This window comes from Pempheris klunzingeri, chromosome 2 (genome assembly GCF_042242105.1).
Source record: "Pempheris klunzingeri isolate RE-2024b chromosome 2, fPemKlu1.hap1, whole genome shotgun sequence".
Taxonomy (NCBI): Eukaryota; Metazoa; Chordata; class Actinopteri; order Acropomatiformes; family Pempheridae; genus Pempheris; species Pempheris klunzingeri.
In genome coordinates, this window is record NC_092013.1 from 5,083,771 (window position 1) to 5,108,254 (window position 24,484).

At 44.5% G+C, this 24,484-nt stretch overlaps 1 protein-coding gene across 1 annotated transcript in view; it reads left to right on the plus strand.

Moving 5' to 3' along the window:
- Window positions 1–24,484, plus strand: part of LOC139208647 (membrane-associated guanylate kinase, WW and PDZ domain-containing protein 1-like) — a 128,541-nt gene that overhangs the window by 87,439 nt on the left and 16,618 nt on the right. The window contains exons 6-15 of the mRNA XM_070838374.1: window positions 1,196–1,278; window positions 2,151–2,186; window positions 5,498–5,555; window positions 6,515–6,648; window positions 7,934–8,053; window positions 10,446–10,631; window positions 10,820–11,476; window positions 20,022–20,053; window positions 20,515–20,559; window positions 22,487–22,721. Coding sequence (XP_070694475.1) covers window positions 1,196–1,278; window positions 2,151–2,186; window positions 5,498–5,555; window positions 6,515–6,648; window positions 7,934–8,053; window positions 10,446–10,631; window positions 10,820–11,476; window positions 20,022–20,053; window positions 20,515–20,559; window positions 22,487–22,721 — 1,586 coding nt within the window. The remainder of the gene's footprint in view (window positions 1–1,195; window positions 1,279–2,150; window positions 2,187–5,497; window positions 5,556–6,514; window positions 6,649–7,933; window positions 8,054–10,445; window positions 10,632–10,819; window positions 11,477–20,021; window positions 20,054–20,514; window positions 20,560–22,486; window positions 22,722–24,484) is intronic.

Consider the following 24,484-nt stretch of genomic DNA (forward strand, 5'->3'; position numbering starts at 1 on the left):
GAGCCACCTTTGAGGTGTTGCTGTGGGTTGGAACGTTTTTTTTCACGCTGGTTGAGCAGGCTTATTTTGCACATAAAACTCGTTTATTTCACACGGTATGGCCACGGTAACTCCCTCAAGACCGTTTCCTCTCCGTCCTCGCTCTTCTGCTATTTTTCCAGCAAGTAAACTAACTCAAGCTCGCGTGTCGGCATTTCAGCTGCGTCGAGGATGTTGGAGGGGTCATCTATGATCATACGGAAGTGCTTCCGGTGGATACACACGTCATCGTGTATTGCGGCACCGTCACTTACTCATCCTGAGCAGTTTTGTTACAGATCGCAGCAGAAGAGCAGAGCATTAAACGATAAAATTTGAAATAAATGTCATTAACTACAGTAAATGTACACTATGAAACAATATATCAGGGTTGTCCAGGAAGGGAGGAAGAGGGACAAAACAGGCTAGTTGGTGCGTCAGTGATTTGGTCTACACATTCACAGATTTATTTACTCTGTGTCTAATTACACAGGGCCATTTTACGACCGAGGTGAAAATACTGTTAAGAGAAAACTGTTTTTAATGCTGGCAAACTAAACATTTATGTTTTTACCTTAGGTATTACAATATTTGGCAATGATAGCAGTGGTTTTGGACTAAAAAAAGCAGTGAATATAGTTTGACATGGCCATGTCTTTGATTTTTTTTTTTAATATTTGCATTAGGCTTTTTTTTGTTGCTGACTTTGATTGGCTTGTTTTGTCACACAGACCTGGCAACCCCGGTGTGGACACAGAGCTTATTGTTACTCATTAGACCTAGCCTCTGACAGATTGAATTAATTAATAATAAGACTTTTGTGTCGTTCTGTTGTCCACTTATGAAGACTCTAACCCTCCTTCGGTCCTTCACAGACTGCAGCTTGTGTCTGTAGTTAAAGTCTAACTCTCTCTAACAAATCGTACAGGAGTTGTTTGTGCTTCCTTTGGGCTGTTGAGAGCAAAATTGTTATCAATGCACAAATTGACAGAAGAACTGACTCCAGCATCTCTTGACTTTTTTTTTGTCAAGTTACAAGTGTTCTGGATGAAAATGAATAGCCATGCCCCTGAGGTTGTGATAAACTGTTCTGTCAACATCTTAGAAATACTTCTTGCTGCATACCAGATTTCCCATCGCCTCAAGGTCATTTTATCTGTGTGTGTTTTCTGTTTAGCCACAATACAAAGACCACCTCCTGGATAGACCCTCGGTGCCTCGACAAGCCTCAGAAACCCCTGGAAGAATGTGAAGATGATGGTATGTCCGTGCTGGAGAGTGATTTTGTGTTTTTGTTTGTTTATGTGAAAAGTGCATGTATTTTCCTGTCAAACACAAAACCCCCATTGTACGGCAGAATATTGAACAGAGCTTCCTCCCAGCAAATATGACGCAGGTGATTTTGATGTTTTGTCAGGCATTCCTTGACTTTTACATTTTATCTGCTTTGTTTTGACAAGTTTAAAAATATAGTTTTCTCCCAGGTTGCCTCTTCATAGTTAAAGAAGTATTTTGAACAAACTCAATGTGTGTGCCCTGTCAACTCACCCTGTGTTTAGATGCTGGTTTTCCCTGCAGAGCTTTGCAAGAGTTGACCAAAAACATAGGGTTAGAAAACACCAAATACCTTTGTTCTCTTTTACAATGTGGTGTTGTGATGTAGTAGTGGTTCCCCCAGCAGCCCTTAGGTGTCAGTGTTGGGTCACAGAAAATGGTGAGAAGTCTTTGGGTGGCACTGCTCTGTTCTTGCTCGTCCTTTCAGCTGTTTGTCAGAGCAAGATACCCCACAGCTCAAAGATGTTTAACACAGACTTTCCACCACAAATGCGTGCATACAGAAAGAGAATCCATTTATTTATTTCCCTTTGGTAAGATGCAAAACTTCCCACTAAGTGAAATGGGGTTTAGGATGGATTAAATTCTACCTCAGCTCTGCTGCCTCAAACCACATAAACAAAGATCCAGTCGTCTGGGGAAGACATGCCATGTGATTTTTCTCAACATGGATTGTCACATGAGGCTGAGGCTGTAACTCTTGCCACCCAGTGGCCAGATATAGTTGACTGACTCACTAATCTGTTGTTTTTCTCCTCCCGATCCTGCGCTGCTGTGCGGCCCGTCCCGCTGAGTAGAAGGGGTACATACAGAAGAGCTGGACACTGACCTCGGTAGGACATTCTCCCATGTTTTACACCACCCTGCTGGTACGCAAATGTAATGCCCTGCACTCACCATCCCACCGCCGATGTCACCTTGGTTTTGCACACGTCTGATTCAGTGTTGCAATTAAAAAAAGGTATCAGCTCATTTAGAAAAATTTGAAGAGGGAAAATGAAGATAAAAGAGAACAACAGTTACTGTAATGATGCACATCTACATAATGGCATGCACAACGCAACCATCAGTGGCTCGTACAGAGTCATTTGACAGTTGGTGAGAGATGACTATGACAGTGACTCTAATCATGTTGAAATGAGACATTATGCCCTGCTGAGATTTAGCCTTTGCCCAGCCTACCCTCAGCATTCAGCTCTGGTTTTTAACCAACACACACTGTATGTGATCAGAAAACCGACCTTGAACACATCTGTCAACTTACCCGCATGCTGTCGGCCAACCAGACGCACACACGCACACACACACACACACACACACACACACACACACACACAACAACACTCACACATCAGCAGACCATCATTTCATACGCAAGAGGCGCCGGCTGATCCAAGGAAGATTGTTATAATGATGATTTCCTAATGGATGTCTGTCTGAGGCAGACGGCAACAGGCCTTTTTTTTTCCTGAGGCCCATCAGCCCACTAACTAGCCCATCAGACACAGCAGCATGGCCACTTGTGCAGGATAAATGGTGTCTGGAGACTGTGCCCTGCACCGTTATGCACACACAATGAATGATGTCATTCCATTAGGGGAGATATCTGATTAATGACTCAGTAGCTGTTTATGACTAACAGGTTTCCCCTGTATTTCAATGTTTAAAGCACATTGACATACAGGGACAACAATGTGATAAATACACACATTTCCTATTTTTTCTAGCATGATTTATAACCAGTATCAGTTTTGTGAAATGGGATTTTAAAGGTTCTCACTAGCCGCGGGGTTACTATAGATCCTTATTTAAGTGTCAGAATCGAGTAGATCTTCATCGTCATCTGCCGAAAGTGCAGTAATCAATATTTTGTATATCAACATCAAGACTAAATGTAATGTGAAGGTTATTCACAGTTTTTTCCCTTTCCAGCTCTTATATTCAGCAGGCAGCTGTTTTCATTAAATAAAGATAAAAACTGGACAAAGATAAAACATTGCATGCAAAAAAGTTGCTGTGAAGGCAAACTGACCATCTTCTGGGCTTCAAGTCTTGTTAGCAGCTCCAGTTGTTAAGCATCTGAAGGAGCTGCCATGTTATAACCATCAGATCAGACGAGTCCCCTGTCCATAAGACAGCCCTCAGCTGGATCAACATGTTCAATAATTATTGATCTGCGCAATCCGATGCATGTGGGCAAAGAAAGAAATGCAATTAACTTCAGTCCTCTGAGGAGGAGCAGAACGCTGGCACACACATGCACAAGGCTTGCACAAACACACCGTGTGCCTCGCTGTAGTATGTGCTTACCCAAGAGAAATCAATCACAGCACTGTATCAAGAGAATGAGATGCAAACAGTTAAACATGTAATTCATCATGCTCGACTCTCCCTTGAATTCATTATATGTTCTGGAAGATGGGATACGGGGAGAAGGACACAGTGTGAGAAGAAAACGATGCCGAATGAGCGACAGATTTCTCTTTATTTGTCAGTGTCGTTTGCGTTTCCACTCACAATGTACAGCAGAATGTTAAGATGGCCGCTGCACCACTCTCTCTCTCTCACACACACACACACACACACACACGCTCACACAGGTGCTCCTCCAGGAGTGGAACTAGTACGGTGTGAAATCAAGTGGCTGATTAAAATTTTGCGCGAGGTGAGGCGGGACGGCATTCCATTTAGCGTTCCAGTTCAAAACATCTGAATGATAATTCACCGTGCCGGCTTTGTGGGTTCAACCTGTCCGACGATGCTAGCGCTGTAACCTTGCATTCCGTCTTAGCTGCTTTTAGCAGATGTAAAAATGTGGACTAATAGTAAGTGGAGTTGCTTACGAGCATCAAATTGCCTGCTGATTGCAGATTAGTCTGTGGATGCTCTACAGTCCTGACTACCTGGTCTAACAAACTGTAATCTGTAGTGATGTGTGTCATGTACAGGCAATTTCAACATTCCCATCTGGATTTTTTTTTTTTTTCTTCTACATCTGCTACCGACTCCACTTCATCTAAGGGCCCTCCTCATTAGAAGGCAGAAGGAGGCTCTCCAAGTTGGATGATTATAATTACTTGCACACAGGGCGAGACTTAATTGGCTGAGGGTAATAATATGTAAAACTGTTACATCACAGGGGAGGACCATCGGACAATCTGTGTTTGTAGCCAATTAGAAGCCTCTGACATTATGTATGTGGAGGCTAGCCAATAATCGATGCTGCTGTAATCAGACTCTAGAAGGAATCAGATGGCTCTTTTGGGAGAATGGCGTCACTCTCTCTGGCAAACACTGGAGAAGACAGCAGAGTTGCACCAATGGGGCGATTGCGTGCTGTTGAAGTGGGCCCAGTCATATTCACATCGCATATTCACATTGCACTTTTACTTTCTGTGAAAGTGTATTCACATGTGTGGCAGCGTCGCCGTGATTAAGCAGCCGCTTTCAATGCCACCTTCTCAAATGAAGTAGGTTTTCAGTCAAGTCAAGGTGTAAATTCACACAAGAACGGGCTGACCGCTTTATAAAATGAAGGACAAAAAGAAGGACCACAACCACGGTACCATTGTGTTAACCCAAGGACAAGTATCTGCTCACTAATATTGCCATCAAATGAATTGGACGTGTGCGTCTTTGTTAAATCGACCATGTTGCTGTGTATTTCTGTACAGTGGTGTCAAAGCCCAGATTATTCCTCCATCCTTCCCTCCCCCAGTTTTCCCTCCATCTCACCTTTACCCGCCTTTCTCTCCTTGCTATTTTCTTCCCGCTTTCTGTCCCCCCCTCTCTCTGACCCGCTCGCCGCTCCTTTTCTTCCACCTTTTTTCATCTCCCCATCCCTCCATTCATCCAACCGTCGCTGCCCAAGGGGGTCTTGCTCTGTTGTTATCTGATGTGTGGAAATGTCAGCAGTGTGAGGGGACAGGCGTCGGGCGCCAGCCAGACAGCCTGTGAAGTTGTTGAGTCATTGTGCCCTGGAGACTGACTGACAGGCACAATGGAGAAGCAAAAGGTCTCCACTGGCCTTGCCTCTAATAGCTCATATATATAATATACGGCCTGCAGTAACTTCACGGCTTTGAATTTTCTTGCTTTCCTCTGCCTCACTCTGTCTTCCTCTCCTGTTTTTTTTTTTCCCCAGAACTTCCACCAGGATGGGAGAAAATAGATGATCCAGTGTATGGGGTCTACTATGTTGAGTAAGTGATGTACAGTATGCAAGGCACGCTGCACCGTGCAAGGACAGCCGTATGTAAATGCCCAGGCTGACGCTGCACACAGGCACGCAGAAAGAAACGAGCAATAAATAGAAATGCTTTCACACGTTCTTCTAACAAAAGAAACTTACTTTACTTACTGTAAATAAGAGCAGCGCTAACATATGTACAGTTCTGCTGTAAGACATCACAGCCCAATTTCGCTTCAGCTATTTTGGTCTTTGTGTGCTGCAAAATGTAGGCCATTTTGTTTGTGTCATTATCATTTGGGAAAACACGCAGCATACGTGTGTGTGATATGTGTGTGTTTCATCTTGTGTGAAGCCCCTGGGCCGCAGCATTAATACGAATATGTTTCATGCGGTTTTGATGTTGTTCAAAGCAGCACCTGGGGGCTCAGGGCTGTGGCATTTCTATTTTTTCCCCTCTTTGTCTCAGACATTATCTTCTGTTTCCTTCATTTGGCATATAATTCGGCGCTTTCAGGTGTAATCTTTCGGTGCTGGTAGGTTAGCGGGAAACCTCCCAGGCTCGGTGTGTGAAGATATTTGTAGTTTCTGTGAATTAAGCAATCATCGAAATGTGATTTATTCGATGTGATCTGTGGGTGTGATTGTGTCACGCCTGTCTCAGAGAGGGGTTCCTGTGTAAGTATGGATGAATGCATGTGTATTGTGCCACTGTGTATTAATCAAAGCTTATCGGCATGTCTCCCCTCCCTCTCTTGACCCTATCTCTCTCTCTCTCTTCTATTTCTCTATCCTCTCCTCTCTGCCCGTTTTCCCTCCCTGCTGCGCTCCACTTTTCCTGCTGATATTTACTTCTTGTCCTACATCTTGTTTTCTCTTCCTATTTTCTATTCCTATTCATCTTTCCTCCTGTGCATCATTTCTTATTCCTCAACCTCCACCCACTCCTTCTCTCCTTCCACCGCCCCGAAGTCATATCAACAGGAAGACCCAGTATGAGAATCCAATGTTGGAGGCTAAGAGGCGCAGGCAGCTGGAACAGCAGCAGCCTCAGCAGCCTCAGCCCCAAAGCCAGCAGCCACCTGAAGGTGAGCGCTACATCCGAGGTTCGTTCACAAGCCCCCACCAAGGGCGTCATTTCCTTTCTTTCTATTCATGTGTGTGACTGAGTGTCTGTCTCTGTGTGTGTGTGTGTGTGTGAGAGATTGTGTCTTTATAGCAATACTTGCTACTGTACTTGATGTTGCCTGCTACTGCCTTATGATTTGCTAAGTGCCCTTCCATAAAGGCATAACTATTATTTGCGGCTGTTCCTCGCAGCCTTTTTGAAGTTAATTTCTGTTTTCCGTGTTGCTTTTTGGATCTTGTTTGCGGTAATAACTTGAAAGCCTTTTTTTTTCTTAGGTGAAGACAGGTAAGTTTGGCTTCAACTGAAAACTACCTGCCCTCTAAAGAGAGGCTCTTTTCTAATTTGTGTCACTTGACAAAGCACTTAGTGCAACCAGTAAAAACAGCGATGATTTAGATCGCACTGCTGCCAACTCAACTGATTAGTAACCTTAGGTTGCTTCTGCTTCCTGTCTTAAACCTTATGCATTCACAGGACGCCCCGCAGAGAGATTAATTGTAAATGCAGACCGGGCCACATGGGAACTCTGCTATCGCGCTCCACCTTCTGCTCATTCAGCAGAAATCATTCGTATCCACTCGATTACCTGCTGACTCCCCCTCCACCCCCCCCCTCCACCCCCTCTGTCTGAAAGCTCAATCTCTCTTCAAAAAAACTCAATACCTTCAAGCAGAGTTTTCACCCATTTTTTTCTTCGCCTCTGCATTGATTCTATCTCACTGTTAAGAATATTAATGAAGATTGTAGTCTGACTTGTTCCGTAACAAGGTGATTAATCAAAGATTGCGGCCATTATGAACAAATGGGCTACTATTTTCACATTCCACCATTTTTATTCAATGCGGAGATATAGAATGGTACACAAAGTTTGTGTAACATGTTTAATCTGAGTTTACATGGTAAGATGTGATCTTACTGTTGCCCAGTGGGGAGATGTGGAACTGTAGTGTCGGTTTCACATGATATTTTAGTAGTGTGTTTGAACCACTTCCATTCACTTGTTGCTCTGTGGGGAGGTTTCAGGACTGAATATCTGGCAGATATCATACCCAGAAATGTCTCATTTTCACAGAGGCTTTTCAGACCCGTTCCTTCACGAGTTCCGCTCGTCTCATAAAAAGCCACACGGCCCTTTTCCCCAAGCACACGGCACATGAGGCCGTGGTGTCCCAGAGCCCTTAGCCCCGGTCTCTTCCACAAGTAGGGCAGCTGTGCACCTGTCCAGACCCCATCTAGAGAACATGTGCCTCTTGCCTTTGCAGAATGGATCGAGGACTCTGCGTTGGCAGGAGCCCCACTGGCCAGCTATGCTGCCAACCACCAGGAGACCTACAGGGACCCTCAGACTGGACCTCAGGTGGCCAACGCAATGGGACAAAAACGTAAGTTCTCGTCTCTAAAGAATTAAACCCTGAGACTTCATAAAAATGACTCATTACTTTTTTCTGTTTCAAGGCTGTGTTACCCAGAGCGACTTATTATGAGCTAAAGCAAAATCAGCTCTTACAGTGCGATGTGTTTTCCTGAGTAGACGCCTCCGGCTGTGTTTGAGTTTTCATGATGGAGGACCAGTTATGCATTGACAATATAAAGCTGCTCTCTATATACCCTTCATCATATATTCCTAATAAAAAAGATATATAAAACTCATCTGGTATGTACAGTGCAAGGCTACATTTTCCCAACAGAGCACCTGAGGCAGTGTTTGTATTTTCTATATGTGCTCCCTCAGTGTGGCCACATGTTGCTTCTCACAGAACCTCTGTTGTGTTGTTCCATTTTCGGGATTAAATAATGGCCTGATTTCACCCACCATTTAGCCATACACACACCTACAGACACAGTGTCTAGCCGTTACTGTGTGTCTCCTTCTCCTGGTTGCCAGCTCCCTTTATACCAGCCTCCCACTAGCAGCTTGTCTAATTAGCACAGCCATGGAAAAGAATTAACTGCCTCACCCTGTCTCTCCCTCTTACTCTCCCTTGCCGCGCTGTCGGCAGCCTTTTTCCTTTTCCTGCATCGATCTTTTTATTTTATGGCCCACATTTGCCGTCTTGCTGGCTTTTGTCTTGTCTCCCGCCACTCTCTGCTTTGGTTGAATCGTTGGTTCTGTCCATCAATCTGTCTTTTATACCTCACTCATCACTCCCCCCTCTCTCCCCCCCCCCCCCTGCTTCTCTGACATAGCTTTTCTGTACTGTCCTAGGCCTTGACATTCCTCCAGAGTAAGGCATCATTTGAAATCTCTTTATCTAACTCCATACTTTCATGTTTCTCCTGCTTCCTGGTCTGTTCTAACATCTCTGCATCCCTTGTGGATAAAGCCGCCATCTATGTTCACAGTTTTGTTACATCTCCCCGGTTCTGAAAAACGCTATTCAAAGGCATTTCGCACACACACACACACACACACACACCACAAAAACACCACAAGGACACCAATTGACTCCAAGGGTAATGCATTTTTCATTGAATGCATAAGCTGTAGCACTGACACAACCTAATGTGATACTGCAGGTCACTAAGCACACAATCCGCTGTTTCTCTACACTCTCTCTACCTCCTTCTTCATGTTTGCTTTCATTCTTTCCTCCACCTCTGCCAACATCTCTTCATTCATTTGTGTAAAGTTATTTGTGTGAAGTAATTTTCTGTTGTATTTGGCTCACATCATTGTCTATTAATAGACTGTTAGAGCTCAGCTTGTCACTGTACTCAACTGTTGTTCCCTGTTCTCTACAGTGAAAACATTGGATCAATACCTCACCCTTTTTTTTTAATCTCGTCTCATTCCATCTCACATCTTTCTTCGTTTTATCTCTAATGCCAGATAATGAGGCAGGTGAAGTGAGAAGGAAAAGGATGACTGAGTAATTGGGTTTGGAGTGCAGTGTTTTAACAGTTCTCATGACTTAAGACCATTGCGAAATAATGTGTGTCTGTGTTAATTAGATCCTCACAACCAGTGTTGTATGATAGAGATGTCTTGTCTTGTTTTGTCACCAAGGCAGAAACTTCTCTCTCAGAAATGCTTTTGTCATGTGACCTTCATGAATTGAGGATGTCGCTGGCACTTGATGTCATTACTCGGAAGTCTGATGCCTCTTGTTGCATCTTTGAATTCAAAACATTAAAAGTGAAAAATTCACCATAGTCAAGAAGCTGAAATGCTGCAATTAAATTTGCACCATGTGAAGTAAAAAAGAAATCTGCACAGGTACAGCATTGGTAAAAGATCCTTTTATAAGAGTCATAAACAGCAGCTTTTTTCCGGCTGGAAACAACGATAGATAATGAAATCAAATGTAGTTGCCCGTTGACTAGATCTACATTCGATCCCAGAATCAAAGCACTCTTTTGAGGTTGTCAGTGGCTGATGCCTGGAGGAGGTGGGATTCTACGGGGAGGATTACCCCCGTTTTCTAGCACATGCAGCCTCTCTCGTCTTTCCAATTCCCTTTTAACCCAATTAATCAATTTATTATAATCAGCCTGTTTTGATTCACGTTTTGTCACCGGACCAGGAGACACCCGCTGGGTGGTCACCAAACCATGGCCAGTAGCTGTTACACTCATTTTATGTGGTTGCACTGATTACCGAGGGTAAAGGTTGGCTGTGTGCTTAGATTAATAATAAGCATTAATGTTTTTGAGGAGAAGCTTTTCCACGTCAGTAAGCACAAAATGCCCAGAAGTCCAGAGATGATGACATGCAGACAAAGCTGCTTTATTTAGTTTTGATCCAAATTAAATGATCTGTCCTTGTGTGTTCAGGAGGGAAGCCTTTCTTTACTCGGAACCGCTCCGAGCTGAAGGGGACTTTCATCAATACCAAGCTGAAAAAGAGCCGTCGAGGGTTCGGTTTCACAGTTGTGGGAGGCGACGAGCCAGACGAGTTCCTGCAGATCAAGAGCCTGGTCCTGGATGGACCTGCTGCTCTCGATGGCAAAATGGAAACAGGTAGGCTTACTTAATGTATCAAAGAAGGAATGCATCTTTTGAATATTGCTTTACTTTCATTTCCTAAATGGCGATTGTGTGCATGCAAGGTAAATGAAAGAGCTTTGATAAATGAATTCCTTAAGTATTGTGAAAGTTATTATTACATACCAAATAAAACAAGCTTTACCCAATTGTCCCCCCCTAAGGTGACGTGATCGTGAGCGTGAACGACACATGCGTGCTTGGCTACACCCATGCCCAAGTTGTGAAGATCTTCCAGTCCATCCCAATTGGCTCCATGGTCAACTTGGAGCTGTGCCGTGGCTACCCACTGCCCTTTGACCCCGACGACCCCAACACCAGCCTGGTTACCTCAGTGGCCATTCTCGACAACAAGGAGCCCATTATTGTCAACGGCCAGGAGGCCCCCAACAGTTATGACTCGCCGTCCAGCCACGGCAGTCAGAACAACAACGGCTCAACCAACGGCGGGGCGCCGCTAAACGGCCTCCCCCGACCCCACAGCCCCTCGGCAGAGGTGGCCTCTGATACCTCTTCCCAGCACGGCTACCCCAGCGACGTGGTCACCCTGGCCTCATCCATCGCAACACAACCAGAGCTCATCACTGTACATATGGAGAAAGGAGACAAGGGCTTCGGCTTCACCATCGCCGATAGCCCCGGAGGCGGAGGGCAGAGAGTCAAGCAGATTGTGGACTACCCCCGCTGCCGTGGCCTTAAGGAGGGCGACATCATCGTGGAGGTGAACAAGAGAAACGTGCAGAGCATGTCGCACAACCAGGTGGTCGACCTGCTCAGCAAGTGTCCCAAAGGCAGTGAGGTCACCATGCTGGTGCAAAGAGGTGAGTGGACTCTGATCTCTCCTTATGTCTGCTTGTCGTCTCAGTGAATTCGTCATTTGCGTTGTAACTGATGAGAGCAGATGGAGATGAGGAAGATGGAGGAAGCAGGTGTCAAGTTGTCTGGCGGTTTCTGATTTATGTGCCCATATGTTTTGAAGTATTTCAAAACAAAGCAAACCTTTCTTATGAATCTGCTTGATGCTGTTGGCATAAGATAATAGGCTTCTGCCTTATAGGCTGTTCCAACACACAGGCAGCTTTTTATTGACATACATATTTATTTATTCATGTAAATAGAGGTTGGAAGCAAAAAAGAAATTGCAAAGAAGGCAAGGTAGAGGGATAATCATGGAATGGAAGGAGAAAAGGAGCCGCAGAGAAAGTTGAAATAACATTTGAGGACGTGGCTGAAAGGGAAGTGCGAAGAGAGAGTGAGGTGTTTGAACTGAATGGCATTGACAGTCAGAACATTATAACTGTCTTGAAATGGAAAGGAGGCAGAGAGAAGGAAAAGTAAAAGGGCGGCTTGAGGAGCAATGAAAAGATGGATAAACAGGGGAGAGAAATTCAGGTTTAGTCAGAGTCTGAATTTTTCTCCCTCTTTTTTCAGTCTTTCACATGCTCAGTTTCTCTCCCTGTCCAGGTTCTTATTCTCTTCCTTCTGTTTATGTCTGCTGCATTTGTTTTTTGACAACATTTCTAGTTTATTTTAGGCTTTTATTGTACTCGCATGTCAAAGATGCCACCAAACATGCTGGCTTGCCTTTTACCCACCCACCTGGCTACCTGCCTCAGTATGAGCCAATGTTTTACTGTCATAACATACATTTTCAGTGTCAGTTGGTCAATGTCAGTGCTGTGAACACAGTCCACCAGCATGTGAATGCTGCTATTCAGAGTGTACCACCCAGCTTTTGTTGTGGTTTTTGATTGAAAATCATTGTCGCACAGAAGCACTAAATGGAAACAAAGCAACTGTGAATAGAGGATAAAACTGAAATGATTGAATTTTGGTATTTTCTTCCAATCCCCTTCAAATTTGCAGACCTCCAGAGCTCTAAATGCACTGTGTGATACAAGTAATTGGACTATTTTCTCTGTCAGACTGTCCATAGCTTGCTTTGGGGCTTATTAATTCAAGTAACTAAAAGGTTGTGTGCGTGTGTGCTTGCGTGTGTGTGTGTGTGTGTGTGTGTGTACAGTTTATCTCCTCTGTAGGGTTAAGTGTTCAGAACTGTCAAGGGAAATTGGTCAGATGAATGGCAACCAAGTCTCATTGTAATCTCACATTGAGTCCCCGTTTTTCTGTCTTTCTATCTACATGTGTGACGCCATCTGAATTTGTATCAGCGTCTCTTTCTCCATGTTGTCACACGCTCTATTTGCCTCACTCCTTGAAACACACCCGCACTCCAAACACACACAGACCGAACCGTTCCACTCCCCCCCCCACCCCCCCACCCCCACCCACCCTCACTGGCTTCTGCTAATGAGTAGCATTTCTTCGTTGTGGTAGTGTACACAAGCCCATAAAGAGATACAGCCTCATCATGGGCAGAGGCTTAATGGGCTGTCAGTGAAACAGAAGGCAGTTTAGCCGGGCTTGTGTAAACGCAGTGACTGGCTTTGATAGCCGCTGACATACGGATATGACTGCGATAGAGGGAATGGCACTGAGCAGAAAGACAAAGGTGTGGGTGATGATGATGATGCATGTGGAGCAGTTTAATTGAACCAGCATTCCTACATGGCTTTCATGGTAGGTTTTATCCTACTGAAGGTTTGGTACGAAGGGTCCAGATAAACACACAAACGCAGGAAACTAATATGAAAGTCAATTTGATATAGAGGGTATTGTAGTTGGACTTGCCTTCCTGGTACTTTGTGCAGCTTAATAATAGAACAAAAGTCTGTTCACTGCACGTCTCCCATTTGCACATTTAAGCACATACGTAGCACCGAGTATTGAGTAAGCTGTCAAGCCCTAAAACCAGGCACTGAAGCCTTTGTCAGATTTTTTCCCCTTTTTTTTTGTTCTTTAATCAGACAGCTTTGGTGCTTTTGCCACTGTAATTTATTTAGGCATTTATCTAAGCCTTTGTAACATTTGGTTGGCCCCTTTAGTAATCGAACAAAAGGCTTTTGGAGAGAATATGTTCATATCCCTCAGTCTAAAACCCACCCACGCTGCCTCACTCACATGTCACACGTGTTGCTAACATATACACGCACAGTCACACTCATGAGGGCATAAACCAAGGTTCTAGACACGGTGCCTTAATTACTCTCCCGCTCTTACTCTCCTCATTGCTTTCTCATTCCTGCTCGCTCCGCCAGCAGCAGCAAGGAACGCTGGCCTCTAATTGGGGTCCTGATGTCAGCTTTGCTTATCACACACATACATCTTTTTCTCTCTTGTGCTCCCTTTTACTCTCACTCTCCATCCATCCATCAAGCATCTCCCCTTCCCTGAGCGAACACCGCTTGTGCATGTACACCCACGCATCCACACACACTCAGTGCGTGCCTCAAACATGAACATTTCTGCATCCAATTATAGATTAAATGCAGAATGCAGACCCTGGTACTGTCTTAATTGGTGAAGATCCACCCCTCCTCCAAGCCTCTATCCCCCCTTTTCTGTCTATGCTCCCCAACTGCTGGTGTGTAGATTCACGCCCGCTCGCCCACATAAAGATGGGAGCCAATCCCTGAGGACTGGAAGATACACACTCGTTAAGGCAGCTGTGTGCAACAGTGTGCCCCCTCAACCCCCTCCCACTGTCTCTCGCACAGCGTGTGAGCATGTGCCCAAGTGACGTCGTGTGAAAACCTGTTCATGTGTTTTTATTCCACACCATCCACAGCGTGCTGAACATTGGGGAGGGCGACTGCGATTCGTGGATCACAGTGTGAAAACCTGGCAATGTGAATCTCATTTGAGGGTTCTTGCTTTCATTTCCTTTGTCTGTGCAAGCTACATTAGCTACGAATAATCTTTTTTGACCCTCTGGGTCCAGTTAATACATACAGAGATAGAACTGCCCACAGGTCGGAGTGTCAGGTTATGAGACTTTGAAAGCATATAAGACTCAGAGGTTTTAGAGACATTTTGTACTCTGCGATGTACTGCCTATAAGCACACGGGCATGATTTATTACTTCAATCAGGTCTGTGTTTTGTGATACATCGTTCTTTCATTTGTCTAATTACACTGCTCTAATGTGCTCATTTTCCCCCCACCTATCTTCTCGTGCCCCCGCTGATGCGCTGACATAACTCATTTTGGCCCCTGATGTCGTGCTGTAGCACAGACACTAATTTCCTCTCCCCTGTTCCCTTTAAGAAGGTGTAAATGTTAGAGGGTCTACAGGGACGCATACACCTGCTGTACAGCCTTTTGTCAGCGAAACGTTGTTTGGGTGTTGAATCTGTGAAACGCAGCCCCTCAATAGCCCAGCAGCTCATGTCATTAGTCAGCTATAGAAAAATGAAGCCCATTTGTCTCAGTGTGGATGTAGTCTCTTTTTTTTGTTTGTTTATAGCTGTTTGTGAGGCCTGGCAGGTGCTGCAATGACTGCAAGGTAATTTGTGCCTGGCTGTTACGTCCTTGTGTAGCCATGTACAGGAAATGGATGGAAAGATAGTCTCAGTGGATGAAGGGAGAACAAGACAACGTTGTATGGAGGGATGTCAGACGATCTGAGAGATGATGAAAGACCGGCGCAGAAATCCCCATGATGCTCTGCTCTCTGTTTTCCTCTCTCCCCCCCCCCCCCCCCCCCCAACTTCATGACTCATCAATCATACAGTGACACATTAGTCCCCGCCAGGCAATCAGGCCTCGCATTCCTCTTCTCTCAGAATGAGAGATGGACCTTTTCTCTCCTCCCACACAGCCGGACGGACAAATGGCAGGTTGAGGGACTAACACAGACATGAGGTGATAAACTGCTTAACAAATGTCAATGTATTTGATGAACCCCTCCGCTGCACACTTACTTTCCATATTTCCTCTGAATGAATGGGAAGCTAAACACCCTAAGATATGTCCGAGACCTCACATTATCTGTATGGCTTCTTGGAAAACTCAAGCCTAAGCCTAAGAGCACTCACCTACAAAGCATCCATGGTGTTAAAGCACAAGAGGTTGTATTTCCTCTTGTTTAAGTTTGTTTGCCTTACCCTCCATTGCCTTAAAGTGCAGTTTGAAGGCAATTTATTATACCCTTGAAGGCAGACAGTGATTGATATGTCTGTTTTCCTGGGGGTTTTTTTCACGGACGCGCAGCTTTAAGAGGGTAAAAACACCAAGTGGATCATTGCCACAGTAGATGGCTCTTATTGGAATAATGCTGTGCAAGTGATCCGACAGCTTGTAAATGCCTCCTGTCAAAAAGCACTCCATGGATCGGTGTTCTTTGAAGACACGCACTGATGGGCACAAACACAATTACGTGAACCTGCATGACCTACATAAATAAACTCAGTTACCAGCATGCACATTCATAAGGCCTGTATTATACGGGCAGTCTTGTACACACCCATTAGAAAGAGATAAACGTTGATGATGAGTCCCTGCACAGACCAGTGCAGGAAATCAATTCACTGTATGGGCAGGAAGCGTCATATTTTTGCCCACTTCGCATTAAAAATTCTGCTGACTGAACGTTGCAATGGCACCATAACGAACAGCATTGCAGTCTGGAAAAGCAATGATGGGGGGAGCGGCCTGCCCGCTAGGTGCCCACGATTCACCTCCGCTCTATTGGCTCGCTGGAGGCTTGTGTCTGTGAATCACTGCTTGTTGCACACGGACATGGTAAGGCTCTCTCTCCCCCACCCCCCACCAATCTCTCGCGTCTTCACACCTCTATAGCTATTGGGCGAGTTGTAAGTCTCCACCATTGCACCATCCTTTGTTTCTATGACAATGCTCTGCTCTGCAGATAATCTGCGCTGTGGTCTCCTCTGGGTGGATATGTGCATTTGTGGGAGGAGGGGATTTCACCCCCATCACAAGAAGGAAGGCACACGGTGCTAGAGAAAAAAAAACACTGCCAGTCTCTATTTATGGTTCTTATTATGATCTATCGTATTTTCTTTTTACTTTTTCCACGTCATGCGTGCATACTGGTCATTTTGCTGTCTATGTAGTGACGCTGACGTGCTCTCCCGTCACACTTAATTTCACTGCTCACACACTCACACACTCACTTACAGGAAGCTAAATAAAGCTGTACTCTGCATGGCAGTCGCATCCTGGCTGCTGATGTACACAGCTGATGTGAACCTTTCACTCCTTGGAGACCGTCTGTCAGTTCCCCATGGTCACCAGGCACCGTCGCCACGGTGACAGATGGACCTGCCTGTTGGAGGCCATCACTCCTAGCCGAGATCCACCAACACGTACGCACACACGCATACTGTGGACAGACAACATAATCTGCTTAGTAATGGCTTCCATTTAGTGACTGCTGTGCTGCCAGCTTGTTGCTACAGCTCCTATCTGTTGAAGGGAACTGTACAACACGTTCAGCCGAGGGTAGAGTACCTCTTGTCAGCCTGTGCCCAGTTCAGCCAAATACTATTAATCCAAACCAGAGCTTCTTTGGGAGCAGTTTTTGCTCAATTCTTTTCAGTTCACAAATCTTAATTCTGTGTGTCAATGCTTCCATATATGTAGTTGCATGTATTACTCCCAAGCTTATTTCCAGTCCACTGTGCATTGTCCTAATGCACCCAAAGTATTTGGATGTAACCAGCTGTGGGGCTGTCACACACAGGAAAACAAGTTGTGGTTGCCGAAACTCATGGAGTTTGGCCTTAGGCAGTGAAAACTGTTATTCTGTCAGGCTCAATAAAAAATTTACTGCAATCCTCAAATATACTGGATACTTTGTTATTCTGGCTTAATTACAATTCCGAATGATCAGTTGGTGCATCATAAATCATAAAAACCACATATTATGCGAATTTAGCACTCCGTAGGTTGAACAGTCCTTCATTATTCACCGTTAAGAATGATTTTTCTGCCACATATTATACGATTTTGTAAGCAGAATAAACTGAACTGAGGGGCGCCCAAGCGGTCCCGGTCCATTATTTGAGAGCTGGAGGCTCTGAGGCTGACAGTGTGCAGGCCAGCCGAGATCGCCCACCTGTGCAAAACCACTCTTTCCTCTCTCTTGTATGTAATTAGGACTGGAGGTTGGGCCAAACATCCACGATACCTTTTGATCTAAGAGCTTCAAACACACTGTAGCGCTTCATTCATACACCCACTCAAACACACAAAACTCACAGAGCTGCTTCTGCTTACCAATGTAGCGTTGACCTGTGCACAGTTGTGTCTTTTTCCTTTTTGATCTGTTAATGAATATTTGTCAAAGTGCATCAAGTCCTCACAGTTTGGTTATTGCTCATATTTAGCAGTATTGCTTTCACAGTAAAACCCTATCGACTCTAACATGAAATACAAAAAATGTACAGTAAGTTACGGAGACCTGAATCAACCTTTTGTCTGAGTCTGTTTATTGCTCACATGGGTAAATCCGTTTTGTGCGAGCGTGTGCGTGTGTGTGCGTTATCTAAAGGCTAGGAGAGAGAGAGAGAGAGAGAGAGAGAGAGAGAGAGAGAGAGAGAGCGCTCGCTGAGAGATATTGACGGACAGCAGCAGCAGATCAGTTGCAGTGAATAGATGAAGGATAATCAAACATCAGCCTGACACTTTGGCTGACAGCATGCTTAGCCCAGAGAGAATACCTCGGGATTGACAGTGTGCATCTGCGGAGGCATCTGATTTAGGTGATTGTTATGCGCTCCTGAATGAATGATTCCCATTGATTGAAAAAAGGGGCCGAAAAGGAGAGAGATGAGGGGAAGGAGGGAAGGAGGGAGGGGAGGAGAGGAGAGGAGAGGAGAAAAAAGCTGCAGACGCAACACAGTTGGAGCTGTCAGTTGTGAATGAACCCAGATGTCTGAGAGATATAGAAAAGGAGCATGTGTGTGTGTGTGTGTGTGTGTGTGTGTTAGATCTTATCCTCTCAGTTTCCCTAAAGGATTGACACACAATAGTGGCCCATTTTCTTAGATCAGACACCGCCTAGTCTTACTCATGCTTCACATGTTACACACTCCTGTTTTATGTCAGAGGTGTCTGTGTGGTTCATACTCCACTCATTGTTGCATTTTTTTAATATTCCAGATGTAAATACACACCACGGGTCTGGCATTTTCTCTTTGTTTCATGCATTCCTTTTCCCATTCTCATTTCCATAACTTCATACAACTGTTTATTTCATGCAGAGTCTAGGGAGGGAGGGGAGGGAGGAGAGGGAGGAGAGGGCAGTGATGTGCTTAAGGAGAAAATTTCCCTCGCTAGATACAGGCTGTTTTAGCTTTTTGGCCGTCCGTCTGTCCGTCTTTGTGTGCTCATCTGTGATAGGCTTAATGATATTTCTGCAATGATGTTTCTGGTCACCGCTCACTCACGCAGAAACCCGTCTGTCATAGCTTAAGCACACCTCAATTTGTGTGTGGAACGGTGCACGAAGCCGTCTGATGCCCGTGTATTGGGTTGTGTGTGTTTGTGTGTGCATGCAGCTGCATGAATGTTTACCAGCATGTGGGGGTGGGAGGGAGACTGAAATGGAGAGAGAGAGAGAGAGAGAGGAAGAGGGAGGGAGGGTGATGATGGTGAGGGAAGAAAAGGGAGGGAGGACAGTGTGCAGTGAGGTGAGAGAGAGAGGGAAAGAAAGTGTGTGTGTGTGTGTGTGTGTGAGGGAGAGAGAGAGAGAGGGGAAAAAAGGAAAAGGCAGCAGGAAAGGGAGAGACAGGGAGGACACGGCAACTGCCTATAGATGCTGGAGCCTTCGACAGCGGAGCGCGGCGCTCAGCGGACACAGGAAGATGGTCTCAGTAAGAGGGGAACTGACGGTTGCCTATAATTTAATGTTCAGTATCTTGGACTCCTTCTCCATGGGTAATGCTACGGCCAGGAACTCCAGAGCACATCTCGCTTTCCTCCTCTCCACTCCTCTCTCTTCATTCTCTGGCTTAGTTGCTCTCCAGGATTCTGTCCTTTCCTTTTAACTCTCACTTTCCTCCCACAAACACACACTCACTCACAAGCGTGCGCCGCCGTCGGGTAGCCAGGGTCTAGCGAGCATCGGGTTAGCCCTTGGGGCTGGCCCCACTCTTCCGCAGGACCAGTCAAGCCAAGCGCTGGCCGCGGCACTGATGCAGATAGATCGCGCTGCCTGCACCCCCCTCCCCTCCCTTCCTCCTCAAACGCCAGCCGCGGATGGGCGAGCAAAGGAACCAAGCAGGGAAAGAGAGGAAAGAAGGGAGAAGGAGACGAGGGCTAGATCAGCACTGTTGTGACATTGTTTTGGAGTCTGCGTTATCTTTTTTTTTTTTTGTTCCTTTCTTCCTTTTTTTTTTTTCATTCACCTTTTATCTGAACATGGATGTTTTACTAAAACTACATTGGTAACCTTCTCCCTTTTTTTTTCTTTTTCCCCATTCCTGTCTGGCTTCACAGGGGTGGCACCTGCAAAGAAGAGCCCAAAGCTGGTAAGGAGTTGTTTTCCTATATTTTTCTCCTCTCCCATCCATCCCTCACTCCCCTGTCCTCCATTTACACGGTGTATTGCTCAGAGGGATATTTGGCTCACTTTCACCTCCCCTCTTTTCGTGCCTCATCTCTCCGCTTTAAGTTGTAACTTGTGCTGATGTTGTGGGTCCGTTTGTAGACATGGGAATGCTGTGGTGTGTGGGGGTGGATCCCTGTAGCTTCACATCAGCACCCCCACCTCTACAGCGGGGGCTGGGATGAGGGGCTTTGATGCACAGCGTGAGCTGGGTTGCTAACACGCTGATGATCGCATCGCGCTGGGTGCTAAGCTTGCAGTGTGAGAGTTGAATGTATGATCACAGCTGTGAGACGGCCTCATCCTGTGATGTACACTGCATTTACGGAGGGACCCTGTTGATAGTGTCTGACTGAACGTGTGTTTGTCAATTTTGTTTTGCAGGAACATTTTGAGCTGGCTCCTCCATACAGAGATTACACTAGGAGGGTATGTGATGTCGTTTAGACGGGGAGAAAGTTTGGGGGAATGAGGTGTGGTGGTATTGGTGCTGGATATATAATGTGTTAGATGATAATGGTGATGGTATCGCAGTCTGATAGCAGATAATAGTGGTGATAAGTTGAGAATGATAACAGTGTTAATGCATGATGTTTCAACATAATGTTTAGTTTTATTAGGCTTTTTGTGCAACAAAACACACTAAAGATGACAGCTAATGCTGTCATGCATCAAGACACTGAACCAAAGTGCTGCCTGCTGATGATGGCAAAGCAGGAGCTGAGTCGGAGGAAGCAGCAAGGATTTGTTTTCATTGCCCCATCCCCCCCACCATCCCCCCCACCCTCCCTCCTTCGCATCTTCTGTCTCCTTAATAAGTTATTGGAGCAGGAGAAACCAATGTATTAGACCAGTCCCGGAGCACAGAGGGAGAACACAATGACTGCAGAAGGTCAAATCTAATAGATCCATCTAGAACAAGAGATTTGTTTTCATTTGAAACGGGAATAGGGTTCGGACTTCTCAAGCTGAGAGAGAAACAACAGAAAATGCTGCCTCACTGGCTGATGGAGGCACCATTTTGTATTATGGAATAAAAGTGACCAAAGAATGATTTCGCGGTCAAGGTTAGGGAGAGTGTCAGTCCTGAGGTCTGACTTTAACACGTCACACAGCCTGTATTTGTTAGTAATTATATGAATCCATTGATCACAACCCAGTGAGGTTACCCTCATAACACTGGTAGGGTAAGCATTCCTGCTGGATCCACTCGCTAAAGCGTCAAGCTTCTTTTATGTCTAACAAGGCTGATGAATATAAACATGAATTGCAGAGGTGTAGGAGGCTGATTCAGGGAGTAATGAGTCGAAATTTATTGAAGACATGGCTGCACTTTGAAGGCCAAACACTTTGATATCTGAGAACAGATAAGCCGCTTGCCTCCACCCATTTCTTGTGTAATTTTGTTCACCACATCCAAAGTACTGGGACGTCATGTGATGTGAAGAGACTGAACTGCTGTCATTTTCTCTTAATGTCTTAAAATATCTTCCTTTCTTTCTCAAACTGTAACCCTTCCCCTTCGCTGCTTCCTTTTTTTTTTTTTTAAATCAGCAGAGTAATGGTGAAGATAGGACTGTATAGAAAGATATTCTGACAAGGCGCATGGACAGGATTCGTACTTGTATTCACAGTGTACTTGTATTTGAGCTCGAAATTGTATGTGCTTTACCATGCTCGAGTACCACTCCCCTCAAATCCGTGAGCAGGTGCTCAAGTGCACATGTTATTGGGGGGTTGGCGACAATTCATGAGGACTTTTAAATTTCTGGCTTCACCAGTAAAATCCTCTCTTCATTTCAAACCCGACAAGTGCTTTATTCACTGTGAATATCTCTCCATATGCAGCAGGGGATGCAGTTCCTTTTTTTAATACATTCCACTCTGTTAAACAAAAGGAATAGGCAATGTACCCTTGTAAGTTGAGCTTCATTTTTTTCTCTCTCACAGCTGAATGACTTAATCATGAGAAAGCATTGAGGTCTTTTTTTTTTTCTTCTGAAATAATCCTCCGAATAAAACAGCTTGATAATTCTTTGTGTTGAACACAACAATAGTTGACATTATACTCTCTTAGATTCTGCTTCCTTCTACCCAAAGGAACAGCAGTTTTTAATCTTTGTGAACTTAGTGAAATCCAAAATTCTTCAATGTTCAAATCTTCATCCCACCGTCTCTCCTCCACAGCCACAAATCCTCTCGCCTTATGACTGCTGAGCATGCAATTACCCTTTTTTTTTTTTTTTTTTTTTGTCTCCACCTGTCTGTCAGCTCTCTGTTCAGCCTCCATCTTCACATGTACACCGACACAGCTGATTTAAAATCGTCAAATGATATTGATCTGCTTCTCCAACAGCAGTTGTCAAGAAAGGACAGTCAGAACAGCTCCCAGCATAGCGTTTCCAGCCACCGAAGCACCCACACAGACTCGCCCGTACACCCGTCCCTGGCGGAGAGTGTCGCTCCCCCGCCCCCCTCTCAGCCCCTGCCAGGCCTGCCGCCCCAGGACTCCCCAGCAGACGGGACCATCCAGAGAAAACCAGACCCTTTTAAGATCTGGGCCCAGTCCAGGAGCATGTATGAAAGTAGGCGTAAGTATATTCATTTCTGGTGGCGGTTGGATGAGGGCTGCATGGGGCTGTTGGCTCGGTGGAGACCTTTGGTTTGTCTAGGTGGTGCTGCACGTTTCAGACGAAAATTTGAGATAAGCGATAAGTCTTGTGCATGTAAGTAAGTGGTTAATATTATTAAGAAACATCTTGTTTGGTTTGTAGAGAGGGATGTGCCTGGGGTGATATATGTGGATTTCTTTCCTCCAATGTACTCTATTACAACAGGCCTCCAACAAATGCTACCTTTTGTTGAGATTATATTGTTCAGTTCTTGCTGAAACTATTTTAGAGGATGTTGATTTAACTGTATGGTCACTTTGATGATGAAATTTTAGCGCTATCAAACTGTATAGCATTATAGAGGACTGTTGTATTAGACTATTAGTTTTAGCTAAATGTATCTAATAAATGGGCAACTGAGTGTATATGAGTGCTGCTCGCATGAGAATAGCCTAAACCAATACATACAGAACTAAGGGTAGTAATAATTGCACAGTAAAATAGAAATTTAAAAGTCAACTAAGATGAGTGAGTGAGTGCAAGATAGGCAGCCTGCTTGATTATTCTTGTAGCTCTACAAATCACACTAATAGTATAGACTTAAACAAGTCCAATACAGTTTCTATTTACTTGGCGACAGACTGGATAATATTGATCGGCTTAAATGTGGCAGATCTTTCAACAACTACTGCTCTCTTCAAACGAACTAATTTGTTCTCAGCGTAAGATACTGGTAATCCAACAGGAGCTATTTTTTATTCATCTGAAGAAGGCTTTTGATTTAGTTCATCAGTACCTACTTCTAGTTACATTTATGCAGTTGTTCAATTTCAAAATGCATTATTATGGTTTACTCTTACTTCCATAATAGAAAACAATGTGTCCATGAACCTTATCCTTCATGGACATGAATTGTTATCAATGATCTTCCTCTAATCTGTCATAGTTCTTCTGTCACATATATGCTGATGATACTGCCATTTATATTTCTCAAAATCTTACGTTATGGTCCGAAGTAAGAGCCTGAAAACAAAATTTGATAATCTAATGATTAAGTTTAATGATGGTACTTATCTACATAATATTGACCAAACTATGTACTTGGGTTTATGGCTAAACTCTGATCATTTTCTAAACAAATGATTTCGGAAACAGTGTTTTATTTCGATGTAGAAACCGTTCTAACACCCTCAACTCTCAACTTGTGTCTCTGTTTCTTGACTATACCAATGTTATTTATCAAAACATATCGAAGACTAGCATTCTTCTTGTCAATACAGTATACAATAATCTCCGTAGACTTGTTTTTGGATGTTATTTATTCCTCATCACTGTATTATTAGCTCACACAGAAAGCAGGGGAGAGCAGCCAGCATGGCTTTGTTAAACACAGTTTTTGTACATTTCTCTTTGGATACTTGGATACTGTGTGCGGATTAAACAAACAGGATGTTAGTCAGTAAAAGGTTGCTTTAAAGCCAGTAGGCCGATTTGTTTTACTTTGGACAGAGCCACTCTTACTTTTTCCCCTTGCTTCCAGTCTTTGTGCTGAGCAAAGCTAATCGCCTGTTGGCTCTAGTTTAATATGTAGCGTACAGGCATGAGAGTGATATCAATCTTCTCATGCTACTCCCAGTAAGAAATTGAATATGATGATGATGAATATGATTTTATGATAATTTCCAGCCAGCAACAGAAGGAGTAATCTACATATTCTTGGCCCAGTCCTTCAGAAGCTCCTA